Genomic DNA, 22439 nt, shown 5'->3' with positions numbered 1-22439 from the left:
ATCAGATGGGTCAAGCATGTAATGTCGTTGATGACTCTCAAATAACTTTCGCTTATTTATCTACCTAAAGAATGTTCGATCGTATTCGAAAAACTGATTACGCGACCGCCAGCTACTGATAAACTATAGTCTATATAGTGTATAGTCCTATAGTCCTATGTCGAGTTAAACCACTCAAGCCCAGTTAAATCATGAGCCGGTGACTAATCAATGAACCGGTTAAAAATAGGTTAGTACCAGGATAGCGCGGGCGACCCCGACGCGGTCAGTGCACTGATATAAGTCACACGCCGACGAAAGCCTCAGCATCATCATAAAGGGGATTAACTAAAATAATAATTTGGCATGCTGTTCGCAACGAGGGAGTGAACGTGGTAGCGTAACGATAAAATAATGGAAAATAAAAAATCGGAGAAACGAAAAACATCGAGAATTCGAAACACCGAGTTATGTATACTCACAGAAATGCCATTGTGGTGTACGATGCGGGCTTCAAATGTGTATTTTGTTCTATATTGAGATCATAAGCATGTGAGGCGCACTCTCATAGTGCGGTAACAGCGCTGGGAACACGAGACCTGAAACAACAAACGTCATGTTTAAAGCCCCCTTAGGGCTCCGTTTGTACGACGATTTACGTTCCATTTTCTTAACCCTAAAACCTTTCTGCCCTTTTACCATATTTCACAAGTTCCATTCGAAGACTATGGCTGTATTTATCTTATAGCCAATTAGACGGACTTGATACAGTAATGAGGTGTCCAATAAAATTACATAACGTGATAGATGAGATCGTTAAGTCGTTTTCTTGCAGCTTTTACTTGTTTATTGCAAAAGGATAAGATACAAGTTTTGGATTATTAGGCATGAGCTGCCACTAATTTATGATAGTTGCTGTGTGCTGAGGGAACTGCTTCCACCACCCGATAAAAATAGCCTATCGTTATGAATCCATTTTATTTCGAATTTGAAGGAATTTTGTGGCTCCCGGCTGGCAGTCTTTGGCAGTCATTACTGTCAGTTTTACCAATTAGCTTATAAAAAAAGCAGGTAGAGGTCAGATAACTCTATACAAAATACTGGTGGTCAAGTAGATCCGGTCAAAATGGAAGCCAAATCCTAGGCAGATGATTTTAAATCACTGTATTTTCATGAAATAAGTTCAGTAGATTTTGTAGTAAAATAGCTAGATAGATCGGTTCAATTCGGCCGACCTTTGACTTACATATTTTTTTTGTTTATTTACTGAGCATAAAAGAAAAACTAACAAAAAGTGAAGCAGCAAAATTTAGAAATAACATTGTCAAGGGAGCATTTCTTGGCTGCATGTCTAGTTTTAAATACGTGTCAATGTTACTCTCGACCAGAAATATCTTCCCGAGAAGTCAAGTTCGTATTGTTTCACAAATTACTCAATATTACATTCATTAATGGGACCATTCGTTCCTTACTATGAAGTGGGTTTCAGTGTCGTCGACCCATCTCGAATGACCTACTCCACTTATCATTCTTGGCCACCATACAGGGATTTGAACGGCATTATAGTTCGGCCATTCAGAGAATGCGTTCCTGACACGTCGCGATTGAACTGACGACGTAACTTTGCAATGGCGTTGCAGTTACGATAAAAATATTTTTGCTGGTTGTTTACCGTTTTAACAATTGAGGAGCATTAAAACAACATTATTATATCAATAATCAATGAATGTTATAATTTTGTGCCAAACTGAGTGTCAAATAACTTGGTAAACAATATTTTTCTAAATCTATACTGCGCTATTACAAGGTTATGTCAGCGGTTTATATTTTGTAGTGCTGTGCTAAAAATAACAGGCAAGTATCGTAATCTGTTCTTATACAGTTATAATATAAAATAATACGTTTTGATTTTCTTTTTAAGAATTGGAAAATAATGGACTATAAGACTTAATTATAACGTTTATGAAATATAAAAATAAAACTATGACCAAACCGCATTTTTATACTTAGATTAAAAATGGTAACCCCAAATGGCGTTATGGGCCGCCATTTTGTGACGCTAAAACAGTCGTCCGTTGTCGTTTCGTGCGCATAGACCACGTTTTTCAAGTGTTTTCGATCTATTTTTATTTGATTACCCGGCTTTTGTTAGACCGAGATATCAGGATTGATTCTGTTATTGATAATAATATAATTATACATGTAGGCGAAGATGATGATGAAGACACCACCTCCTCAAGCAAATCGGAGTCTGATTAATATTCTGTTCGCACATTCAATTCAATGTACTTGTAACAAAGAATAAATAAAACAATTTTATTATATGAATATTACCTTTTTTTGGTTTCCACTTAAATAACTAAAATATAAAACAAATGATTCCGCCAATTTAAAACGAAAATAATCTTAAAATAATGCGGCGGTTCATTTTGAAGGAACGGTAACGAACTCAGTGTTATGTTGTGCCCATCACTAGTCGTGACTAACTGATAGGTGTCAGGAACGCATTCTCTGAACGGCCGAAGTATAGCTGGCAACCTAATTCATCACAACGGTTTGTTGTTGCGAGCAATCTAAGGCACTTGTAGCGTGCCGGAAAAAAATGTAGGAGGATTCTACACACATTTTCGTTCATGTCATAATTGATGCAATTTGCAACCTGGACTAACATTTCGCATTTATTTAAATTATATCGATTTTTACTTGTATTTGGGTGAGGGACCGAAATGCTAATGTCTATCGAATATTGACGTATATTTTAGCTTCAAACTTTGCCTATTTAAGCAATATTTCTGTTTGCCTGAATCATACGTAGTTTACGGCGATCTTGGGGCGAACTAAGGTTCTTTGACTATGATTATGTAACTCTTCGTATCTGATAGTTCACCGAGTTAAGATGACGAAATATGATTTACTCAGAGAGTCAAGATAACTAGCTGGCCTATGGACTCAAGGTGATTTCTGGTTGTTCTTATTTTTGGACAAAAATATAAATTATGCGACTTTATCGATTATCTTACTCTTAGGGAATTACAATTATGAAACAAACACGACTCGAAAGATAAATAATACGTATGCAGAAATTGGAAGCACTCTAATCAATCGTTTTATTTTATAAGTAAGTTTTCCCCTGATTCAGTAATTTACAATTAGACTACTATCGTTACAATTTGAGCGAATTTCATTGGCATCTTATGTGAAATTAGAATCCGGGAAAATGGACGCTCCCATGAGAATGATTCTACATTTTTTTTGAGAGGTTTCTTGTCTAAAGCTCAAGCATTGTTATACTTTATGTTTAGGCTAATGCCGAAATCATTGAGCTATAATAAAATTATTTAGGAGTTGATTCTTCCATCTAGCTAACTTGATCGCTATCTTGTTTTCGATGTCCTTTCCCAATCAGATTCATCGATTTTCGGTTTCTTGAGATCATGGTTTATTGAGATCTGTGATATTCATTCTGACTAGGGCTACATTGGAACCTTACTAGGGAAAAACCTTACAACGAAGTAAAGCGTTTTGCTCCTTTTTGAGCTACCTATTTGAAAACCGAAGATTGACAGTCGAATTTACAGATAGGTATGGCGATCCTTTTAAATACGACAGTAAAAACAACCAAGGTGCGCCCAAAAACTATTATACTTCAACATTTTTTTTTTCGTGGACGATCACATGCTACTATCAATTTTACCTTTTTGTCAGTCAGTCCAGCTGAGCTCTCTTATTACACAAAAGCCACCATTGGTGTAACGGGTTAGGCAAACGGCAAAGGTTCACATTGTAGAACCCTAATTACGGGTCCATTTTGTTACCTGCCTGTCAGTGTATTGTACATTTTTACCTATATTTCGATAATTTTTACCTATATTCGAGTTTTTGGACAACTGGAAGAGTGGTCTACCTTTTATTCTTTCTTTACCCAGAAATCCCTTAAAGAATTTCGTAAATAGGGAATATTTCCGTATACGAAAATCTGAACCTCAGTGTTTAATTATTTATTATTAAATTGTTATTTCATAAACGATTAGGCTCCAAGCTACATTGAAGTGAAAATGTTAATTGTCGTATCAGTCGGCAACTATAAATCTGGTCAACTAACTTTGAGATAGGTATCCAAATACCTACCTTATCTTGTGGTATCTTTGCGTACCTACAAAAATACCTATGTATAGGATAACAGATTACTTGTCAATCAATACCATCTATTCATTGATTTTCGCCTTCATTGAATTAATTGAATCGACTGAACATTTTATTCTTGTCTAAAGGTATGTTTCGTGATTACATAGATAGTACTCAATAGACAAGCATAATGAACAAGAGACTGCTAACCTAAAAAGCGAGCACTGAACTGAACATGATAATATTTTAATCTCGGAAATGAGTCATAAAAATTCAGCATACTTAGATCGGGTTCAAAGTTCGAACGCATTCATTATTACAATTCAGGAAGCACACTGTTTATTATTTTAGAATGTAAATAAGTATGTTCACGCACAGCTAAATTTATCTACCAGATTACAGGGACGCCACCGGGATCCGATATTTAAGAAATCTGAAATATCAATAGGCAACATGAACGTTTGTCGGGTTTAAAATCGGAACGGAACTCGCCTTATCGAATAGACAACACTATGAGTATCTACGGTGCACGACCGAGAACCGCGCGACCGGTCTACCTAGCAGGCCTACCGACCGTGCCGCAACATTTTGATTACATTCCCTGCCTCCACCCACTCGGTGTAATCTACCACCCACACGCGCAGATGTCGTAAAAAAACAAATCAATGTTTAAAAAGACAACTTAAATACCCTAAAAACGTATATTTCCATCAATATCTGTCAACGAAATCCCTTCTGTCTGCGGGAGAAAAGAAAGTCAGCCATTACCGCGCACGCGAGTCGATAAACGGAAGCCATTCCAATAAACGCCACGCGTTCTTTCTTCACGAATAATCCGCTACGATTAAATAAAACTTACCTTTTTACAGATTATCTCTTCGCTGGTGAAACAACAATCCTTTAGAATCCAGGATAAGGGAACTGCCTTGAGCACTATTGCACCACACACAATATTCTTTGTATATTTTTCACTTAAACGTAAGGAACACTTAACACCACAAGCGACGGTTTAAATCACAACATTATACTTATAAAAATACCTCTGTCGGATATTAAAGCCCGTTACAATGAGTAAAATAGCACGTTTGCTCAGGGAGTCCACGACAAGAGCATCAGTCTTCGTACATCGCCGTGGAATGATTTTGGTTTCGCTTTTCGAACGAGTCTAGGCGTGACTCTGACCCGATAAAATCCGAACATAGCCGATCGGGATGTTTTTGGTCATCGGTTTTGCCGCTAGAGGCGCTGTCGTCTTTGGATGCGTTCCAAATTAAACAAATACAAACTATTTTCAATGCATATAATGTAATGTAATCTATATTTATTATATTATTTATCTGGTTGTATATTGATTATTTATGTACCTATTGTATTATATTTTTATTCACACATTATGATTTATTTTCTTGCTTTTTTTTGTTAATTTGCTTTTTTGTACCCTATTATTATCTCCCTTTTACCCGATGGTTGACTGGTAGAGAATGCCTTGTGGCATTAAGTCAACCAATGTACCATTTTCATACATACATTGTAAATAAATAAACTGCGTAACAGTAAAAAACATGTAATATAAAATACGTGAAAAATATGATAAAACTGGGCTTTAGTACGCCACCAAATAACTTAAAATATTCTACAATGCAATTTTGAGTAAGTACAGTAAGCCAAGAATTCAATTTAAAAATTGGCCCTGATATAGTTTCGTATAATTAATTTGTCAACTACAAGTAACTCAAGATTTTTATATTTATTGTATGAGGGTAACAGATGTGAGATACTGGACAAGCTAGGACAACGCTAGAATGATTATTGGGATGTATTTGCATAAACAAATAGTAAACACATTAAGTAATTAGCTATCTAGTTTAATGTTATGATCTTGTTCATTAGGATTGCTTAAGACACCCTCTAAATAAACTATCGATTAAATTGCGCAATATTACATTTGTGCTAATTTATGTTGACTTATGGTGTAGCGTAATATCTAATGAGTGTTATGTATAAAGCAATTAAATTATTAAATGCTAAAAGGAACTACACATATACAGACACAATTAAATACATTAAACCATTAAAAGGTAAAAAGTAAAAAGTTATTAGTCTATTTAGTACACATATCCATACTATAAATTAATAAAAACGTGTATAAAAGAACTGCATACGTAGACTTAATATTAAAAATTGGGCAATGATTATAATCGTTATTAACTCTATACGATCAATTTTGTACACGACATAATATTGCGCAATTTAATTGACCATCTCGGGAGTGCTTTACATTCTTCAATGGTATTTACTAGATCGATCGTGGGCGTTCTGTACAACTCCTTCATTGATTTCTGGCTTATGCTAGCGGTTCCACCTGCATCCTGTGGGAACTACTTCATGTTCCTGGGTAAAAATAAGCCTGTAACTTTCATCGATAAATTTTAATGTGCTTTATAACACTGAAATAATTTCTCAAATCGGACCGTTAGTGCCTCAGATTATTGCGTTCTGGCAAACAAACGAACTTTTCAGCTTTATATAATATTAACAGATAAATATTTATAGTTCTATGTAATAATAATACAATCTACAAAGGCTAGATTGTTTTGATTTGTATTTATTTCATTCCATGATTATTTATAGCTTCCTTCATCCTGGCCATTACCCAGATCATAGACTACTCAAACTTTCTTCTTTTTAGTCTGCGACATTTCAGAAATAATTTTATTCGGTGTCGAACACTTTTGAATCATTTTGAAACATCAATTTCTCCTTTTCAGAAAATCGGGCCAAAAGGGTTTTTTTCTCAAAATTATGGCTAGCTGTTTTAAAATAACCACTTCTGCTCTGTTCAACTCTTCAAGAAATTTAAGATGCATCGTCAAGACGATCCAGAAGTCGAGTTTTTCGACTTCAAGTGTCATAGCGGTGAGTTGCGTAACCAGAATGTATGTTTTTTTTTCGAAAAGTAGGATGCTGTGGGCACTGGTAAAAGTGTTTTATGATGATCAATTAAATATCTTACTTCGGTGTACGAACAAAGTCGGGCCCTTCATTTATTTCGTGCACAGTCCAGTACCTATTATAGTTCCTACTTCTGTGTACCTGGAATGCTTGCTGTGGCTCCTGCTTACTTTCATAGTATACTTACTAAATAACTACACTTTGAAATATATAAGCAACTTATCAAAATTCCTTCAATATTTCTAAAAGTACTAAGTCTTGCTAAAAGTACCCTGAGGTTAGTTTAGCAAATGCCAAATAATAATATTTGTCACATAATCGTCTGGGGCTACTTTCATAGAAACTATAATGGCTGATAAACACTTATGGAAAGATGATGGTAAGTTTTATGCTAAAGACTACCTTTTGTATTTGTTTTTATATCATACCAGCACGGATATTGAGCTCTCGGTGGAAGAGAGGGGATCGCTTTGCGCACTGTACACAAAGGCAATAAACCAATAAATCGCTTCTGCGCAAGTGAAGGTTATGGCTCAATATCCGTGCTGATAACTAAAAGCATGCACGCCACCCATTCTGGATGGTTAAAATTTTTTGTTGGATGCCTATTCAGCAGTGGACAACAATTGTCTAAGATTGAGTGAAAATGATGACATATGCATGTGTTTGACTACCTACTGTATGTCTAAAAGTTATTTGTATAAGTATCGGGGAGTCGTTTTTCTTCTATCGTCTACAACAGTGGTTCTTAACCTTTTAGTCATGAGGGACCACTTTAACTAAAGTTTGTCTTGCCGGGGACCACCTCATCGGTTTACCTAAATTAGGCTAAACTCATGTCGGCAGTTGTGTAGGTAAGCAAATGCAAATAATGAAAAACTTGCCTATGTAGTTTCCAAATGCGCGAGCGAAGCGAGCGCGAAATTTTTATCGGACTTAAACCAAATATTACGTAAAATTTAGCGAAAACGTACTTAACTTTTTGTTTAAAGTTAGATAACGTATAGCAACGTCGCGAAGCTAAGCTTCGCGGACCACTTGGAATGCCTCCAGGGACCACCGGTGGTCCGCGGACCACCGGTTAAGAACCACTGGTCTACAATGACCACACCAATATGGTTCGGTAACTAATTAGGCACACCAAATTTTTTTGTTAAAATAAATTTAAATAGGCATGGTCTGATAATAAATAAAAAAAATTGTTAATTCATTGTTATGAATATTGGTAAGGAAAACCTTTAACAATAAAAAGCTTCATTCAACTGAATATTTATTTATTTTCTTTGTTTTTGTTAAATGAGGTTTTGTTTACAATATTGCTACAGCAAACCAATATTTTAATTTGGTAAGTAATAGAACTCTAATAATATTTTTAAACCACACATTTTTTTTGCAAATTTTAATAAACATTCATTTTTGCAACTTTAAATAAAAACCATCTGCAACACTGCCAAAACAATTGATGTCTACAAGCATATAATTTAATAAATTAATTATAACAATATCATCTGCCTTACTACATACTGAAATCTTCTGCATTACTAACTTCAAATGTGTTTATAAATGCACATAAAGATTAAAAAAAAACAGCTTCTTTTTTAGACCTTAAAACCTATGTGTTCAAAGTTTTCTGAATACACTTTACAAAAAAAACATAAAATATAAACAGGTAAAGGTAGGTATAACAATACATTATCATCCATAGCTGTTGCCTGCGGTTTCACCCGCATCCTGAGGGAACTTCTTCCCTGAATAAAAAAATAAATAAACTGTAGCTACGTTTTTTAACTACTACACAGGGTTTCTGTCCAAAATAAAACAGGGCTGCAAATATGATGCTTCTGCTGCTGCATAGTAAATTAGTTTTGTTAAAGCCCCCTTTAAAAATTTGTTTAAAACGCTGTTCTCTACTCTGTAAAACAGGGTTTCCAGCAATAAAACTTTGTTGCTAAACAAATGTTTACCATGAATACCACGGGCCTATAATTTTTCTACAATTGTTCGTGCAAATTTTTGCTTGATTTTCTGCTATTAATGACTTCACTACGCTGCTCTTTGCTTGGCCACGAGACAACTTGTTTGTTTTTTTGTCATTTAAAATCTGACCCGTGAATGCGCGCCCTAAACTTGTACCAACCTTCACAAAGTTTGAGATTGTCACTGGCAGGTCACATTCAAATTTCAAAAATGACATAAGAATAAAACAAAACATTGCAACAGCAGTCAGTGTGACTTAAAATAATTCCTGTGTCAATTTCAATGATGAAAATTTTCGTGTAATTATAATAAATTGAAATAGATTATTTATTACAAAATTATTGTGTGAATAAATTATAGAATACAAAATTATTGAGTAAATAAATTGTTGAATAAACAAAAATTGTTGTGTGAATAAACTGTCCATGAATAATTTGTGTAATTGATTATTGAAGAAGAATTAGCGTTTGAATTAATTTATACTAAATTATTTTCTAACTTACTTATTTAATAGAAGATTATTGTTTAATTTGATGATATAAAATGGCGTGCCCAATATGTTTAGCGGCACAGGGGAAAACCGGTTCGCCTACCGGAGGTACCGGTACGGTAAGTCAACCTTCCCAATAACTACCAATTCTGTAACACCTTACAGCTGCGTAGCACTGCACAGCCCGTTGAGCTTGCAAGTTGGAATGGCGCAAGAGTATCTTTAAACAGGTCACTTCACTACGGGCCTACCCACCTTCCAAGGGAATAACGTCATGCCGTCTGGTCGCTTACCGTCGTCGCGTGCCAAGCCGTTTGGTTCTAGCACTGCTTGCAGCGCCTGAAGCCATAGACTGACTCTACCCCCATCTACAGACAATAGGCGCGCTCGCTCAGCAGGAGTAATTGCCGTTTCAATTAATTTAAACCGGGTTACTTTGCGGTAAGGCTCAGCTCTGGGAAGGTGCGTTGCTGGGTAAGTGCATATTCGGGCAAGTATCCATAGCCTCGCTTATGTACGGTATCTCAAAATCCGCCAGAGTTGGAGTAAGAATATTCTTGGCTAATAACTTAGTAACGTGAATCTTGCACAGTTCTATGACAAAGCATAACTCGAAACTGTTTGTTAGCTGAGTTAATGAAATCAATAACGGATAGTTCAGTGTATGGACGTAATCTTTTAAAGACAAGAATTGTTTCCATTTAAGTGATCAAACATAGAATCAAATCGCAAGTAACCAAATATACCATGTTGGTTCTTACTGGCCAAAATTCATATACATGAATCGTTACAGAGTCTATGTTCAGCAGTGGACATCCTATGGCTGAGATAATGTTGATGATGATTCGGACATAGTATTATAATATTTTCCCTGTTGTTACAGCGAAAGGAGCGCGACACTATGGGCGAGCTGGATGTGCCCGATGACAAACTGTACGGCTCCCAGACGGTCAGGTCCGTCATGAACTTCCCTATTGGTGGTATTGAGGAGCGAATGCCGGTGAGTTGCAAAATCTGCTATATTCTTGATTCATAACTGGTGTAATTTGGACTGTTGGGGGGTTTTTTGAAGTCTTATCTGTGTTAACATTCAATATGGGGTGTGTCTTTCATTTGCAGTAATAGTTTTTCTTTTTTATTTCGAAAGTTGATACAATTTAAATGAAACGATCTATTTAACATGCTTATATTAGCTTCACTTGTAACTGCACTTGTAACCTGTTTAATGGAAAACATAACAATATTTTATATCCCATTATAGAATTTTGTCTTTAATAAAGTTCACTTTGCTGTTGCGTGATTATCTTTAATCTGCTTATTATTTTTTTTACAGTACCCTGTTATTATTGCCTTTGGTATTCTGAAAAAGGCTGCTGCTAAGGTAAACACGGAGTTTGGCCTTGACAAGAAGATTGGTAAGGATGGCTACAATAGTAGTTACTGTTTCGGATATCTCACTTTAGGAAATATGATTAAAAAAATGTTTTGTTCCCTACAGCTGGTGCTATCATGCAGGCTTGTGATGACGTCATTAGCGGCAAGCTGTACAAAGAGGGTCACTTTCCTCTCGTCATCTGGCAAACTGGGTCCGGTACCCAGTCCAACATGAACACTAATGAGGTAACATTACATTTTCAATATTTATATTCAGTATTTTATTATCTATTGGCATTAAATGCTCAATGTTGCTGTGCCTAAACAGGGTCCACAATTTAAACCACCTAGTCAAAAAAACTTGTGGAATGCAAATAAACGAAACAAGAATATGAATGTACAAGCATTACTTTCTTCATCCCCAGGTAATTGCCAACCGAGCGATTCAGATCTTGGGTGGCAAGTTGGGCAGCAAGACCCCTGTGCATCCCAATGACCACGTGAACAAGTCCCAGAGCTCCAACGATACCTACCCCACGGCTATGCACATTGCTGTGGCCATGGAACTCAGGGACAGGCTCATGCCTGGCCTTGTGGAGCTCAGGGATACCATGGAGGCCAAGGCTAAGGAGTTCGACAAGATCATCAAGATCGGAAGGTTTGGGAACTTTGATTCGTTTAAAAAAAAATTCTTTGTTTTGTAGATAGGTTGGCACCCACAAAAATGTAGCCTATATGTTATTCAGATATAAAAAAAGCTTTATTACTGCCAAGTTTCATTGAAAACCATTCGCCAGACGTTGACGTTTTGTCATCGTTCGGGTTATACCCGCCATCTTGAAAGTGTCATTCTTTGTTTACATTTTAGTTCACGGCTTGGTGATAGGGTATAGTAGGATTTGACTGCTTCATTGGTCTAGCTGTCGCAAACGCGGCTGCTAAGCTCGAGGTCTTGGGTTCGATTCTCGGGTCGGGCCGAAATCGCTTTGTGGGTTTTCTAAACTTTACAAAGCAGCCCGGAGCCTGGAAGTTGACACCTACACCCGTGCATCGGAGAGTACATTAATGTCAGTCCTGCGCCTGATCTTTCTCCGGTGGTGTCGGATTGCCGTCCCATCGGGCGCTAAAAAGAAAGCGGTGAAAGAATAGAGATTGCACTATATGTCCTGCGCAGCTTATATGAAAACAACCGCCGTGGTCGAAAAAGGCCTTGGACGCCATTATTTAGAAGGATATGCTGTTTATAAGGAAGTGTTTTTGTAGCACCTGTACTAATGTCCTTCAGAACTCACTTGATGGACGCCGTGCCGCTGACGCTGGGGCAGGAGTTCAGCGGCTACGCGACGCAGCTGACGTTCGGCATCGAGCGCGTGTGCAGCACGCTGCCGCGCCTGCACTACCTGGCGCTGGGCGGCACGGCTGTCGGCACTGGGCTCAACACAAGGATCGGATTTGCCGAGAAATGCGCCGCCGAAATTGCTTCTCTTACAGGTAAAATAAATAAATATACAATCAAAAAATTTATTTTGTACTAAAGTAAAATCAAAATAGGCTGAAAATCAGCACTTTTTAAGGTCAAATTTACAAAAGAACAGCACCCCAAAACGTCCCCCTTTCACCACTTCCTAGTGTTATGGCTGGACAACACTGCTGACTATTACAATTTAATTTAATTAAATTACAACTGTACAATACTATAAATTGTTTTAAATTACATTCACAAAAAACACTATATTCTGTATTACAATTTTCTTGCTAAAGCCAGAAGAAGCAGCTAATTAAGTTTGTAAGTGCTATTAACGCTTCTTACTTTTTCAGGAATCCCATTCGAGACAGCACCAAACAAGTTCGAGGCATTAGCCAGCCACGATTCAATGGTGGAAGTTTCTGGAGCCTTGAACACAGTTGCCTGTTCTCTAATGAAAGTTATCAACGACATCCGTATGTTGGCTTCTGGACCTAGGTGTGGTTTGGGCGAACTGATGCTACCGGAGAATGAGCCTGGATCATCTATTATGCCTGGTGAGTTTTATTAGTCTTATTCAAACAGCTGTCTCACTATGAGGCTTCTGTCCCCATCATAAGGCCGCCCGTGACATTTTGTGAAGTCCGAATATCGGTCACCAATTATTATTAGCAGCCTAAAGATATTTTCTGAATAGACATAACAGAAACCCCGATATTTGCGAATGCGTATAGTTATCGGCACGGATATTGAGCTCTCGGCGGAAGAGAGGGGATCGCTTTGCGCACTGTACACATAAGGCAATAAACCAATAAATCGCTTCTAGGTGATGAGGGTCATTATCCCTGCAGATGATTATATCTGTGCATTGTAAAGACTACTTACTATTTCTTGTGGTATTGAAATTATAATGTCAGTTGTCTGTCTCACCTATTTTATCGTCCGACTGCTGGGCACAGGCCTCCTCTTACACGACTCCATAAAACAATAATAACACAAAAACATAAAATTATTTCAGGCAAGGTGAACCCGACCCAGTGCGAGGCGCTGACGATGATTGCGGCGCAAGTCATGGGCAACCACGTGGCCGTCACGGTCGGCGGCAGCAACGGACACTTCGAGCTCAATGTCTTCAAGACCATGATGGTCGCTAACGTGCTACGGTCCATCACATTGCTGGGTAAGAATCAGAAAACATTAATTAAAATTAAGTCTTCTTCTGCATGCGATGCAAGTCTGAAATGCAGGTTTTAATCACCTGACAAGCCCTAGCGCAGAGTTTTCTTAAACCCACCGTGCGGCCTCTCGTGTGGGATTCTAACTATCGAGTAGCATTCGGGGATCTTTAGGGCTTTACGTGCCCTCCCAGGCATGGGGGTGTAACACCGACAACTTTCAGACTCCTGGGCTACTTTTGTGAATATCTAAAACAGTATCACGTTTCTAAAAGAGTGTAGAACAGGTAATCTGTTCAAAAGGCAGCATTATGATTGCTACCATTTTGTCAACAATATGATAGCCTTATATTTTTCTGTATATTTCATACAATACCTATTTGCAGGTGATGGTTGCTTGGCGTTCAACAAGAACTGTGCTGTCGGCATCAAGGCGAACACGGCGCAGATCCAGAAGATTATGCGCGAGTCGCTCATGTTGGTCACGGCGCTCAACCCACATATCGGTTATGATAAGGTGAATAAATATTTAATTATTCAATGTACACATTCTGTACCTATTAACAACAAAGATCTCCTTACTGTTGATATCGATAGATAACTTTTGAAATGCAAATTGTGTGCGAACATTACTTAAATGTCTGCGAACATTAGCATGAACTTGGACGTGAATATTTTTTTTTTTCCTGGCAGACTACTATGCCAATTTTCATTAAAGCCGGTAAATGGATTAGGTGTGCAAACAGATATGTATTATACCTTGAATTGAAGCTATGTATTTAAATAATCCGTAAAGATAGGGTTACACTACCAGAGTTTACATTGTATATTATCCCATTTCAGGCCGCCCAAATCGCAAAGACAGCCCACAAAGAGGGAGGTACCCTCAAGGAGACAGCTATCAAGCTTGGCATCCTCACCGCCGAACAGTTCGACCAATGGGTGAAGCCAGAAAACATGCTGGGACCCAAGTAAAAGGCCCCGCAAACGACACGGAAACAGCGAAAAAAATTTTTGTGTTGCAATTAGACTATAAGACAAAGAAAAGTAGAATTTGAAAGTTCTGATTTTTCGTTCCGGTTCCCTTTATCGCACTTTTTACGTCACTTAAGTATTATCGTTATTGGTTATTTGTCATTTGGCGTAATTCGGCCTTGGAAGCCATATCTTAGCAATTTTGGCAGGAATTGCAGCATTCAATTGTATTTCAGTTTAGCAGTCGCAGTTTTAACTATGGGTTTGAATAACAATTTGCTTATTATTAGAGATTAATTTGACATAAACCCCTGTACAAGGAAATCTCTATTCCAAGCAAATCAACAGATAAGTTATTGAAACCCGCCGCTAGCCAGTTTGGGCAAGCAAATTAACTGCGCTTAGCTCGACACTGAATGGCAATGCTGAAAATGTCCGAAATTAGGATTACCTTGCTATTTAAATAAATGACATCCCTAAAATTGGGCGCTGATAGTTATGCCAAATGCATATGTATTGCAGTATTATGCCGTAAAACGATTAGATCTGTTTTATGGTGAATGCAGACAGGTCAGACTCGACAGAGGCGAAGGAATTGAACTCTAGGGACCCGCGCACACTTATCTGAGACAGATTAGGACGATTTGTCACGCAAGTGTGTGAAGATTCGTTCGCCATGGAGTATTCTGACAGGTGTGGTTTCTCCATTAGTACCTAAGAATTTTAATTATATGACGATCGCAGTTATATCAGATAGAGGGAATAGAGGAATTATGTGCTACGACTACAAAATTATTTGTAAACTTGTTTAAGTTTTAGCAATTGTAGTGCCAAAAGATACGTACAAAATCTGGTTTCAACATAAACGTTTTTTTTTATTTATTAAAGTACAACAAAATTATTTGCATTTATGTATCGAATACTAAGCAAAATGTTTAGAAACGTCTTGTTTGTATTTTATCTTTACTGTGTTTGTTCACGTGGATTGTCCTATTTATACATTGTTTACCACTGTTTGTCACTGTAATAGTAAATGAATTCGATTTTGAATCCATTCAAAATATAAAAGTTTAGTTAACAACGTTTTTTATTTCTATAAAGGCCCCAGTACACATTGGCCCAAGTGCGGCCAATACACGCCATCACCAATGTGTACACGGGGTATTGGTGCAGGTTGGCGGACATTTGTCAAGGTTGGCGCGCATTCGGCGAGTTGTCGGTTTTTTGGGCACACATCAAAGGAATCTTGGCCCAGCTTGGCGTGTGGTGTTTACACATTCCGTTTGTTGCCCGTGGTACTACCAATAGTACTACCAGTAGTACCACGGGCAAATTTTTCTTCCCGTAGTACTACCAAGCGGTCTGGTAGTACCACGGGCAAGAAAAAACTACCCGTGGTACTACTGTCAATATTTTAGTTTTTTTTCAACCCTTTTGTTGTCACAGTTGAAGAGAATTGAAATATATATTTTTTTAATGTGGATATATTTTGGTACTGTTTCGTAAATAGGTCTGGTATATAGTTGTGAAATTTTTCATTGTTCAAAATCGACAAGAGTCAAAAACACTTAGTTTTTTTTTCACAAATCAGAATTAAATATCTACTTACGTTTTTCGTTTTATTTATATTAAGTAGATAAGTATTATATTAAGTAGGTAGTGTTATTCATTAAAATTATCGACCGCATCGAGTAGGTATTGATATGAACATGTAAGTTATGCTGTCCTAGTACTTTACTTTTTTGGTTCGGCCGTCTTCTGTAAATTAGATTTAAAACGTACTTTGCGTTCAGCGCAGATAGTGTAGCTTCCTAACAGTGAAAGAATCATAGGGTTTGACGCATTTGGTGCACTTCTCAAATTATTATACATCATGCTCAAATGGTGCACTTCGCAACTGGTGCTCTTCTGAAATAAAGGAGATGGCCAAATTTTCATAGTAAAAAAACCCAGAATCGACAGCAACGAAATGGGTGCCAATGGGTTCATTATGATAGACCTTTGATGGTGCCAAAAAATCCAGTCTGAAATCCATGGGGTATAGGAGCTATAGCATATTTTCACAAAAATAGGTTTTGTTGAAATTATGTTGATTTTTAAGATGATTTACATAAAAGATCATAAAAAACACGGTATACTAACATTATAACATGCGAATAGTAATATAACCATAGTTACAGAGTTTGCCTGGTAATTAAAAGGTCTTGAGTTTGACCCCCACCCATTGCACTATTGACATGAACCACTCCAAATACGATTAAGTACCGACCTTACCTACTTGAAGAGGTGTCCCTGTTGCAAACTTGAACAAAGGTTAATTAAAAAAAAACCTTAAGTTAAAAAAAAAAACTTAAACTTTTTTTTATTTTTTATTTTTAGCTTTTTAGTCACTATGCGCATTAGTGAAAAGTTCTCGTCAATGCGAATAATATAAGCCCAAACACGAGGTAGTTAATATGTACCATTGCCGAGTTCCCTTGACCTTCTCTCTTCTCCATCACCAGTTAGCTCTAAACCTTCACTCGTGTACAGTGCTAACAGACATACACCTGAGTGTAAAGTTTTTACCCTATGCACAACTTTTAATGAACAGCAAACAGGAAAGTTAAGCTTTTTTATGTACTAAAATCTTCATCGAAAAAATCTTGTAAAAAGAGAACCCCATGGTTTTTAGATGATATGAAATACTTTTTGTAATCTACACATTATACTGAATCCAACCATACATACGAAGTTTCTGTCGACTCTGGGTTTTTTTTTGGCCATCTCCTTTCTTTGTTATAATTTATTTTGGAGTAGGTGACTCTTTCTTACATTTTTTTTTGTTATTTTTGTATGACTTTTATATTACTTTTAAAATTTTTCGATTTTTTAATTTTAAAAAATCATGAGCCTAAAATAAATATTTGTATGGGATAAGGGCAGGAGGATGATGATGTATATAAAAATATTTGAAATAAGTTCGGACTTTGACTGTTTGCCTACTCGCTACTGCTGTAGCGAGCTGCGTAGCGAGTGTTTCAAAACTTAGAATCCTGAGCGATAGCGAAAGAATCAAAAGAGCACAAGGTGAAAAATCTTTGCACTCGAGTGCAACACGTAACTTTTTATCAATCACCGGAGTTAAAAAGTAAACCTACCAATCTCGGAATTTCGATGCAACTGCTCTCCCCGTGTACCAAGACAGCATAACTTACCTGAGTATTCTAATGTCCAGACGGAAATGCTGACCAAGTACCAGGATAGCATAAAATACATCAAGTAAATCCCATGAGATCAAGGTATTCAATTCTGATTTGTGAAAAAAAAACTAAGTGTTTTTGACTCTTGTCGATTTTGAGCAATGAAAAATTTCACAACTACCAGATCTATTTACGAAATAGTACCAAAATATATCCACATTAAAAAAATATATATTTCAATTCTCTTTCTAGGATGACAATATCAACTGTGACAACAAAAGGGTTGAAAAAAACCTAAAATATTGACAGTAGTACCACGGGTAGTTTTTTCTTGCCCGTGGTACTACCAGATCGCTTGGTAGTACTACGGGAAGAAAAATTTGCCCGTGGTACTACTGGTAGTACTATTGGTAGTACCACGGGCAACAAACGACACATTCGGCCAATGTTTAGTTCGTCACCGACCGCTGAGGATTGTACACTTATGTGTTGCGTGTAAAAATAAATATAGTAGTAAATATAGCAGTGTAGTATAATATAAATAAAATATATATAGTAGTGTAGTATAATAGAAATATACAAGTGTACAAATAAATAACCGAAGCCTTAATTATTTCGACGTCCATCGCATTTGGCTTGCCAGGCAGCAATGAGCCATGCGCCAATGTGTAAACACCATTTGATCGTGGCCTACATTTGGCTAGTTAAGAACAGAAGTGATCCAAGTAACATTTTTGACAAAATGGAGCTAAGTCGATTTTTGGAACTTTTGAGTATGAAGTGAGGTTGTGCAAAAGTAATCCAAGTGCTATTCAGTACTTTTTCAAACAAACTCTTTTATGTTACGTTTCTGTATTTCAACAAATATTGCTATTTTCTACAATTAAATCAATATTTTTATCAAAATTGCATTTACTAAAGAAAAACAGCTATGAAAGTTTGAGTTATGTTTATATCTATCAAATAACAAACATATTTTAAATCATGTGCTCAACATAATTATGATATTCATAAAAACGCATTTCTATGAATATCTCAACTTTTAAAAAATGCTACTTGGATTACTTCTGTTCTTACCTAGCCATTTGTGCATTGCACAGCTTGGCCCAACACAGGCCAACGTGTACTGGGGCCTTAACTTCTTGTTGGCGCGTTTCAACGAAAAAAAAATACATTTGGTAACTATACACAGGTAATCAACATGAACCCTCTAGGAGCTTCGATGCGCTTCGATTCTGCGCTAGTATAAATCGACCCTAAAAGATTGCTTATAAACAAAAAAATACTGAACTGATTGGGATGAAGCTTGGAACGATCGTCGTATATAAATGTATACAAAATACATACCTACCTACATACAGCGACGGGTTTTGTTCCTGTTACACCCCTAGGGTAGATCTTCTGGGGGTGTCATGGGTACTGAATACTGACTGGATATTAGCATCAATAAGAAATAAAACTCTATTGAATGCTTCAACTACATTATAATTAGCAACAATGATTAATATACATAGATAATACTAGTTACATCTTTGGTTTAGTTAGGTAATTGATCACATTTGATTTCCATTATTTGAGATCTGATTGGAATGTATATTGATTTCATAAATTTGATTCATAGATTGTTCACTTTTAGTTATCTGCTAAAAGATTCGCAGATGGTCCTCCATAACCATGGAATTAGCATTAACAAATACACATTTTTTACTCATTAGAGAGCTCTCAATTACATAGTCTTCAGGTTCTAACAATAACTCAATTCATGATTGATTTGTGTGCAGACCAATTCTAAATTAATTTTCAATTTAAGTAACTAAAAGACAGTTACTAAATAGATAAAACTAATGACTATTCAGATCATAGATAGACTAGTTAAACTACAGTAAATGCATTTAGCATGGTTTGATATTGTGGAAGGCATCATAAGCCTGCTTTCATTTATGTGACAAGATGCTACTTTTACACCAACAACTAGCCATAGAAACCCCTGTATTTTTAACTCATAGCGTTATACAAATCCAAGAAAAATAATTTCCACTCACAATTGTCATAGCCTCTTGTCACATTCAGAAACAGTGAACATTATGTATAAAAATTGTACTCTTAAAAAATTACTTAATTACATAAATACATCTTTGATATTCTGAAACTGTTTGACAGCAAGGTCGACAGGTAATTCAAAATTGTAAGGAGTCAAGCGGTCTAAGCTTTGCAAGGCATCTTGGAACCCAGTATTGACAACGTAGCTAGTAGATGAATAGTATGCATCAATCAATGAACGGCTTTTCAAAATGATATTTAACCAGATAACAAGTTTGTGAGCGTTTAATGCGGCACAAACAAAAGCTTTGAAATGAGCATCATAACTCCTTTTGTATGGTGTGTGGGAGGCAACTATGCTGCCAATAGCACTCAACAAACTTTGCTTATTAGTTATAGCTGTCCCTCCAACAATATCCAAATTGAAGCTTTGACTTAATTTTCTAGCAGGAGTAGAATTAAACCTGTCACCATCATTCAGATCATAATAGCGGAGGATTAGTTCCCAGACATGTGTAGCTCTGGAGGTGGAAGATCTGCGTACTGGAAAGCACCCAATTATAGGAACAAGGGAGCTAGATTCGGGCCCAGTAAGACCATGGTGCAATAAATCACGTAAATTAATAGCTAAATGTCTGCGAACAGCTGTTGTAAGAGGAGCATCGTTGATGACAATGCCACCTTCTTCAGATTCACTGTCATAGTTGTCAATCATTGTGTGAGATGGTCTATCTCTAGACACTAAATGGAGAACCCCATCTACAGACATCTCCAGGCGGGCTCGTAAATTACCCCAATGGCTAACTGTAGTTGACGATTTCCCATCATACCTTCTATTAGTGTTGGGTGAACAACCAAACTGTGACACAGTAAAAATCTGAATTAAAGTTGAGGCTTTCCTCATCAAATTAATAGTTTCGGCTCTCAAATCATCATTGTTTTTACTTTTGTTGAAGTTTTTCTCAAAGGTTTCTGATTTTCCAACTTTTTTTGTTTCTGGAGCCAGTTTAGAGCTTTTAAGTTCCTCATTCTTCATTAGTTTTATGAATTTCTGCATGTCCTCTATGTGTGCTTGTAGTTTGCTGATAATTTCATCTTTGGATAGCTGTCTGTCTGCATACTGGCGGACTGCACAGTTGATTTGATGCCTGAGTTCCTCTGCAGTAAGTGGTTGATGACATCCTTCTTCAAGGCTCTGGTCTATTTCAGTTCGTAAATGGTCAATCAATGTCCTATGTCTACTGTCGGTTGGCATGCCAGGGTCAGCTGCAAAACGTTCTAGTTCTTTCAGTTGTGTTTTAAGCCTATCGATGAAGTGTGCCTGTTTCGTGCGTTGGCGCGTTATTTTCCTTTCAAGTTCAATACATTCGCCACATGATGCGTCCCCCGAACTGCCTTGAGGAGCAGCTCGAGAATCAGGAACTCCACGTGATGTGAACTCCTCGAGAGCTTTGAGCATTTCATCTTTCTCTTCCGGCGGGGCTTTCAAAATTTGTCGTAAACGAAACTCTACTTGCGCTAAATGTGAGGTCAGGGAAAACACTGATGAGGATAAGATTTCTTGTTCTTCTTCCAGAGCGTGTAGCCTGTCACCTTGTGCCTGCTCGGGGGTGTTTTCGTCGCATAGAGTCTCCTTGGGCGCTCCCAAGGGCTCACACCGAGGTTCTTGCCAGATAGGGAATTCATTTTCTTCGTATTCACCGGGTGTATCCATTTTAAGCTTTGCTTATGTTAAAATTTATTAAGAAAACATAAAACCAAACATGTTTCATTGATTTCTAATCAAAACTCCTGAAAAAACCCTGAAAACTTAGAAAGACGTCACAAAGGAAATGACATTTCGTTTGACGTCATCAATTGTTACTCCCACCCCTGAATGAGCTGAATGAACATCGAATGAGAATCACTGTACGATATCAAACATTTTATTGTTTTTGACAAAACTTGTAAATAACAAATAAAATCTTTGAAATCAACCTTTCCTACTCGATTTGTGAACATTTATAGGAATGGGAGCGTAAAATGTAATTTTGGTAGCGACATCTAGCTGCAGAATAAATAAACAGTCAGTGATAAAAAATACTTCTCTGATTCGAAAGATGGCAGGAAAACAAGAGATGCTTTAAAAAATCAAGCGGCAAAAGAAAAAATAAAAAACACTTTTTTTACTTTTTATTCAAGAATTATTTTGCTTATTTAGGTGGCTATTTATTTTGAATTCACTTACCTACATACAATTTCTATTCTATTATCTGTAATAGTTTTCTATCTAAGAAACACTTAATTATGGCAGTGGCTAGTTCAGAACTACCCCCTAGTCGAACCTATAATACCATGCCTAATGTAATACAAGGCAACTTAGTAGTTTTTTTCCTCATTCTCCACAAATGTTCACAATAGGAAAATACCTACCGAAATCTTTAATCAACCTTATCTTGTTTATTTCTGGTACCTACTATACTCTTAATTTTCCATACGCTTATGAAGAGTTTATCTTATAGAGAACTTAAATATTACATCATTAGATATTTCATTCGGTGATTTAAAAAGTTAGTTAGGTAAGGTAAGTTTCCAGATTGGGAGAGAGGAGAAGCTACATGATGACGGATGGTAGGTATAACTATGCCTACCTAAGTATCATCTCAATTATCTTATGATACCTAGTTAAGTATCTTTATCAAAGTTATGAATAAAATTATTGAGCC

General features: G+C 36.8%; 3 protein-coding genes across 4 annotated transcripts in view; 1 reads left to right on the top strand and 2 right to left on the bottom strand.

Annotated features, from left to right (window-relative positions):
- LOC124636594 (acyl-CoA:lysophosphatidylglycerol acyltransferase 1) overlaps positions 1-5306 on the bottom strand; it is a 267980-nt gene extending 262674 nt beyond the window's left edge. Inside the window, exons 1-2 of one of the 2 annotated variants that reach the window (XM_047172754.1) lie at positions 4964-5306; positions 462-578 (exon numbers count right to left, since the gene is read on the bottom strand). In XM_047172754.1, coding sequence (XP_047028710.1) covers positions 462-472 — 11 coding nt within the window. In that variant the 5' untranslated portion in view covers positions 473-578; positions 4964-5306. The remainder of the gene's footprint in view (positions 1-461; positions 579-4963) is intronic. The other variant, XM_047172753.1, reaches the window with a different exon arrangement.
- Positions 5307-6788: 1482 nt separating this feature from the next.
- On the top strand, positions 6789-15590 carry LOC124636296 (fumarate hydratase, mitochondrial-like). The gene is made up of 10 exons (XM_047172334.1): positions 6789-7020; positions 10407-10523; positions 10857-10938; positions 11022-11143; positions 11323-11555; positions 12183-12388; positions 12716-12919; positions 13381-13542; positions 13924-14054; positions 14381-15590. Exons 1-10 carry the CDS (start codon positions 6907-6909, stop codon positions 14510-14512), a joined length of 1503 nt encoding a protein of 500 aa, XP_047028290.1. The 5' UTR covers positions 6789-6906; the 3' UTR covers positions 14513-15590.
- Positions 15591-19161: 3571 nt separating this feature from the next.
- On the bottom strand, positions 19162-21567 carry LOC124636385 (RUN domain-containing protein 1). The gene has a single exon (XM_047172463.1). It carries the CDS (start codon positions 21446-21448, stop codon positions 19814-19816), a length of 1635 nt encoding a protein of 544 aa, XP_047028419.1. The 5' UTR covers positions 21449-21567; the 3' UTR covers positions 19162-19813.
- Between the last annotated feature and the right edge of the window lie 872 nt (positions 21568-22439).

Source organism: Helicoverpa zea, chromosome 14 (assembly GCF_022581195.2).
Source record: "Helicoverpa zea isolate HzStark_Cry1AcR chromosome 14, ilHelZeax1.1, whole genome shotgun sequence".
NCBI classification, from domain to species: Eukaryota; Metazoa; Arthropoda; class Insecta; order Lepidoptera; family Noctuidae; genus Helicoverpa; species Helicoverpa zea.
Note: the sequence above shows the minus strand (reverse complement) of the source record. Positions and strands in the feature narration are given on the sequence as shown.

Excerpts from the sequence above, each read along its gene's own strand:
- LOC124636296 (XM_047172334.1), top strand. The coding sequence starts at position 6,907 with ATGGCTAGCTGTTTTAAAATAACCACTTCTGCTCTGTTCAACTCTTCA. Across the intron at positions 11,144-11,322 it reads CCAACATGAACACTAATGAG|GTAATTGCCAACCGAGCGAT; the intron begins GTAACATTACAT and ends CTTCATCCCCAG. Across the intron at positions 12,389-12,715 it reads CGAAATTGCTTCTCTTACAG|GAATCCCATTCGAGACAGCA; the intron begins GTAAAATAAATA and ends TTACTTTTTCAG.
- LOC124636385 (XM_047172463.1), bottom strand. The coding sequence starts at position 21,448 with ATGGATACACCCGGTGAATACGAAGAAAATGAATTCCCTATCTGGCAA.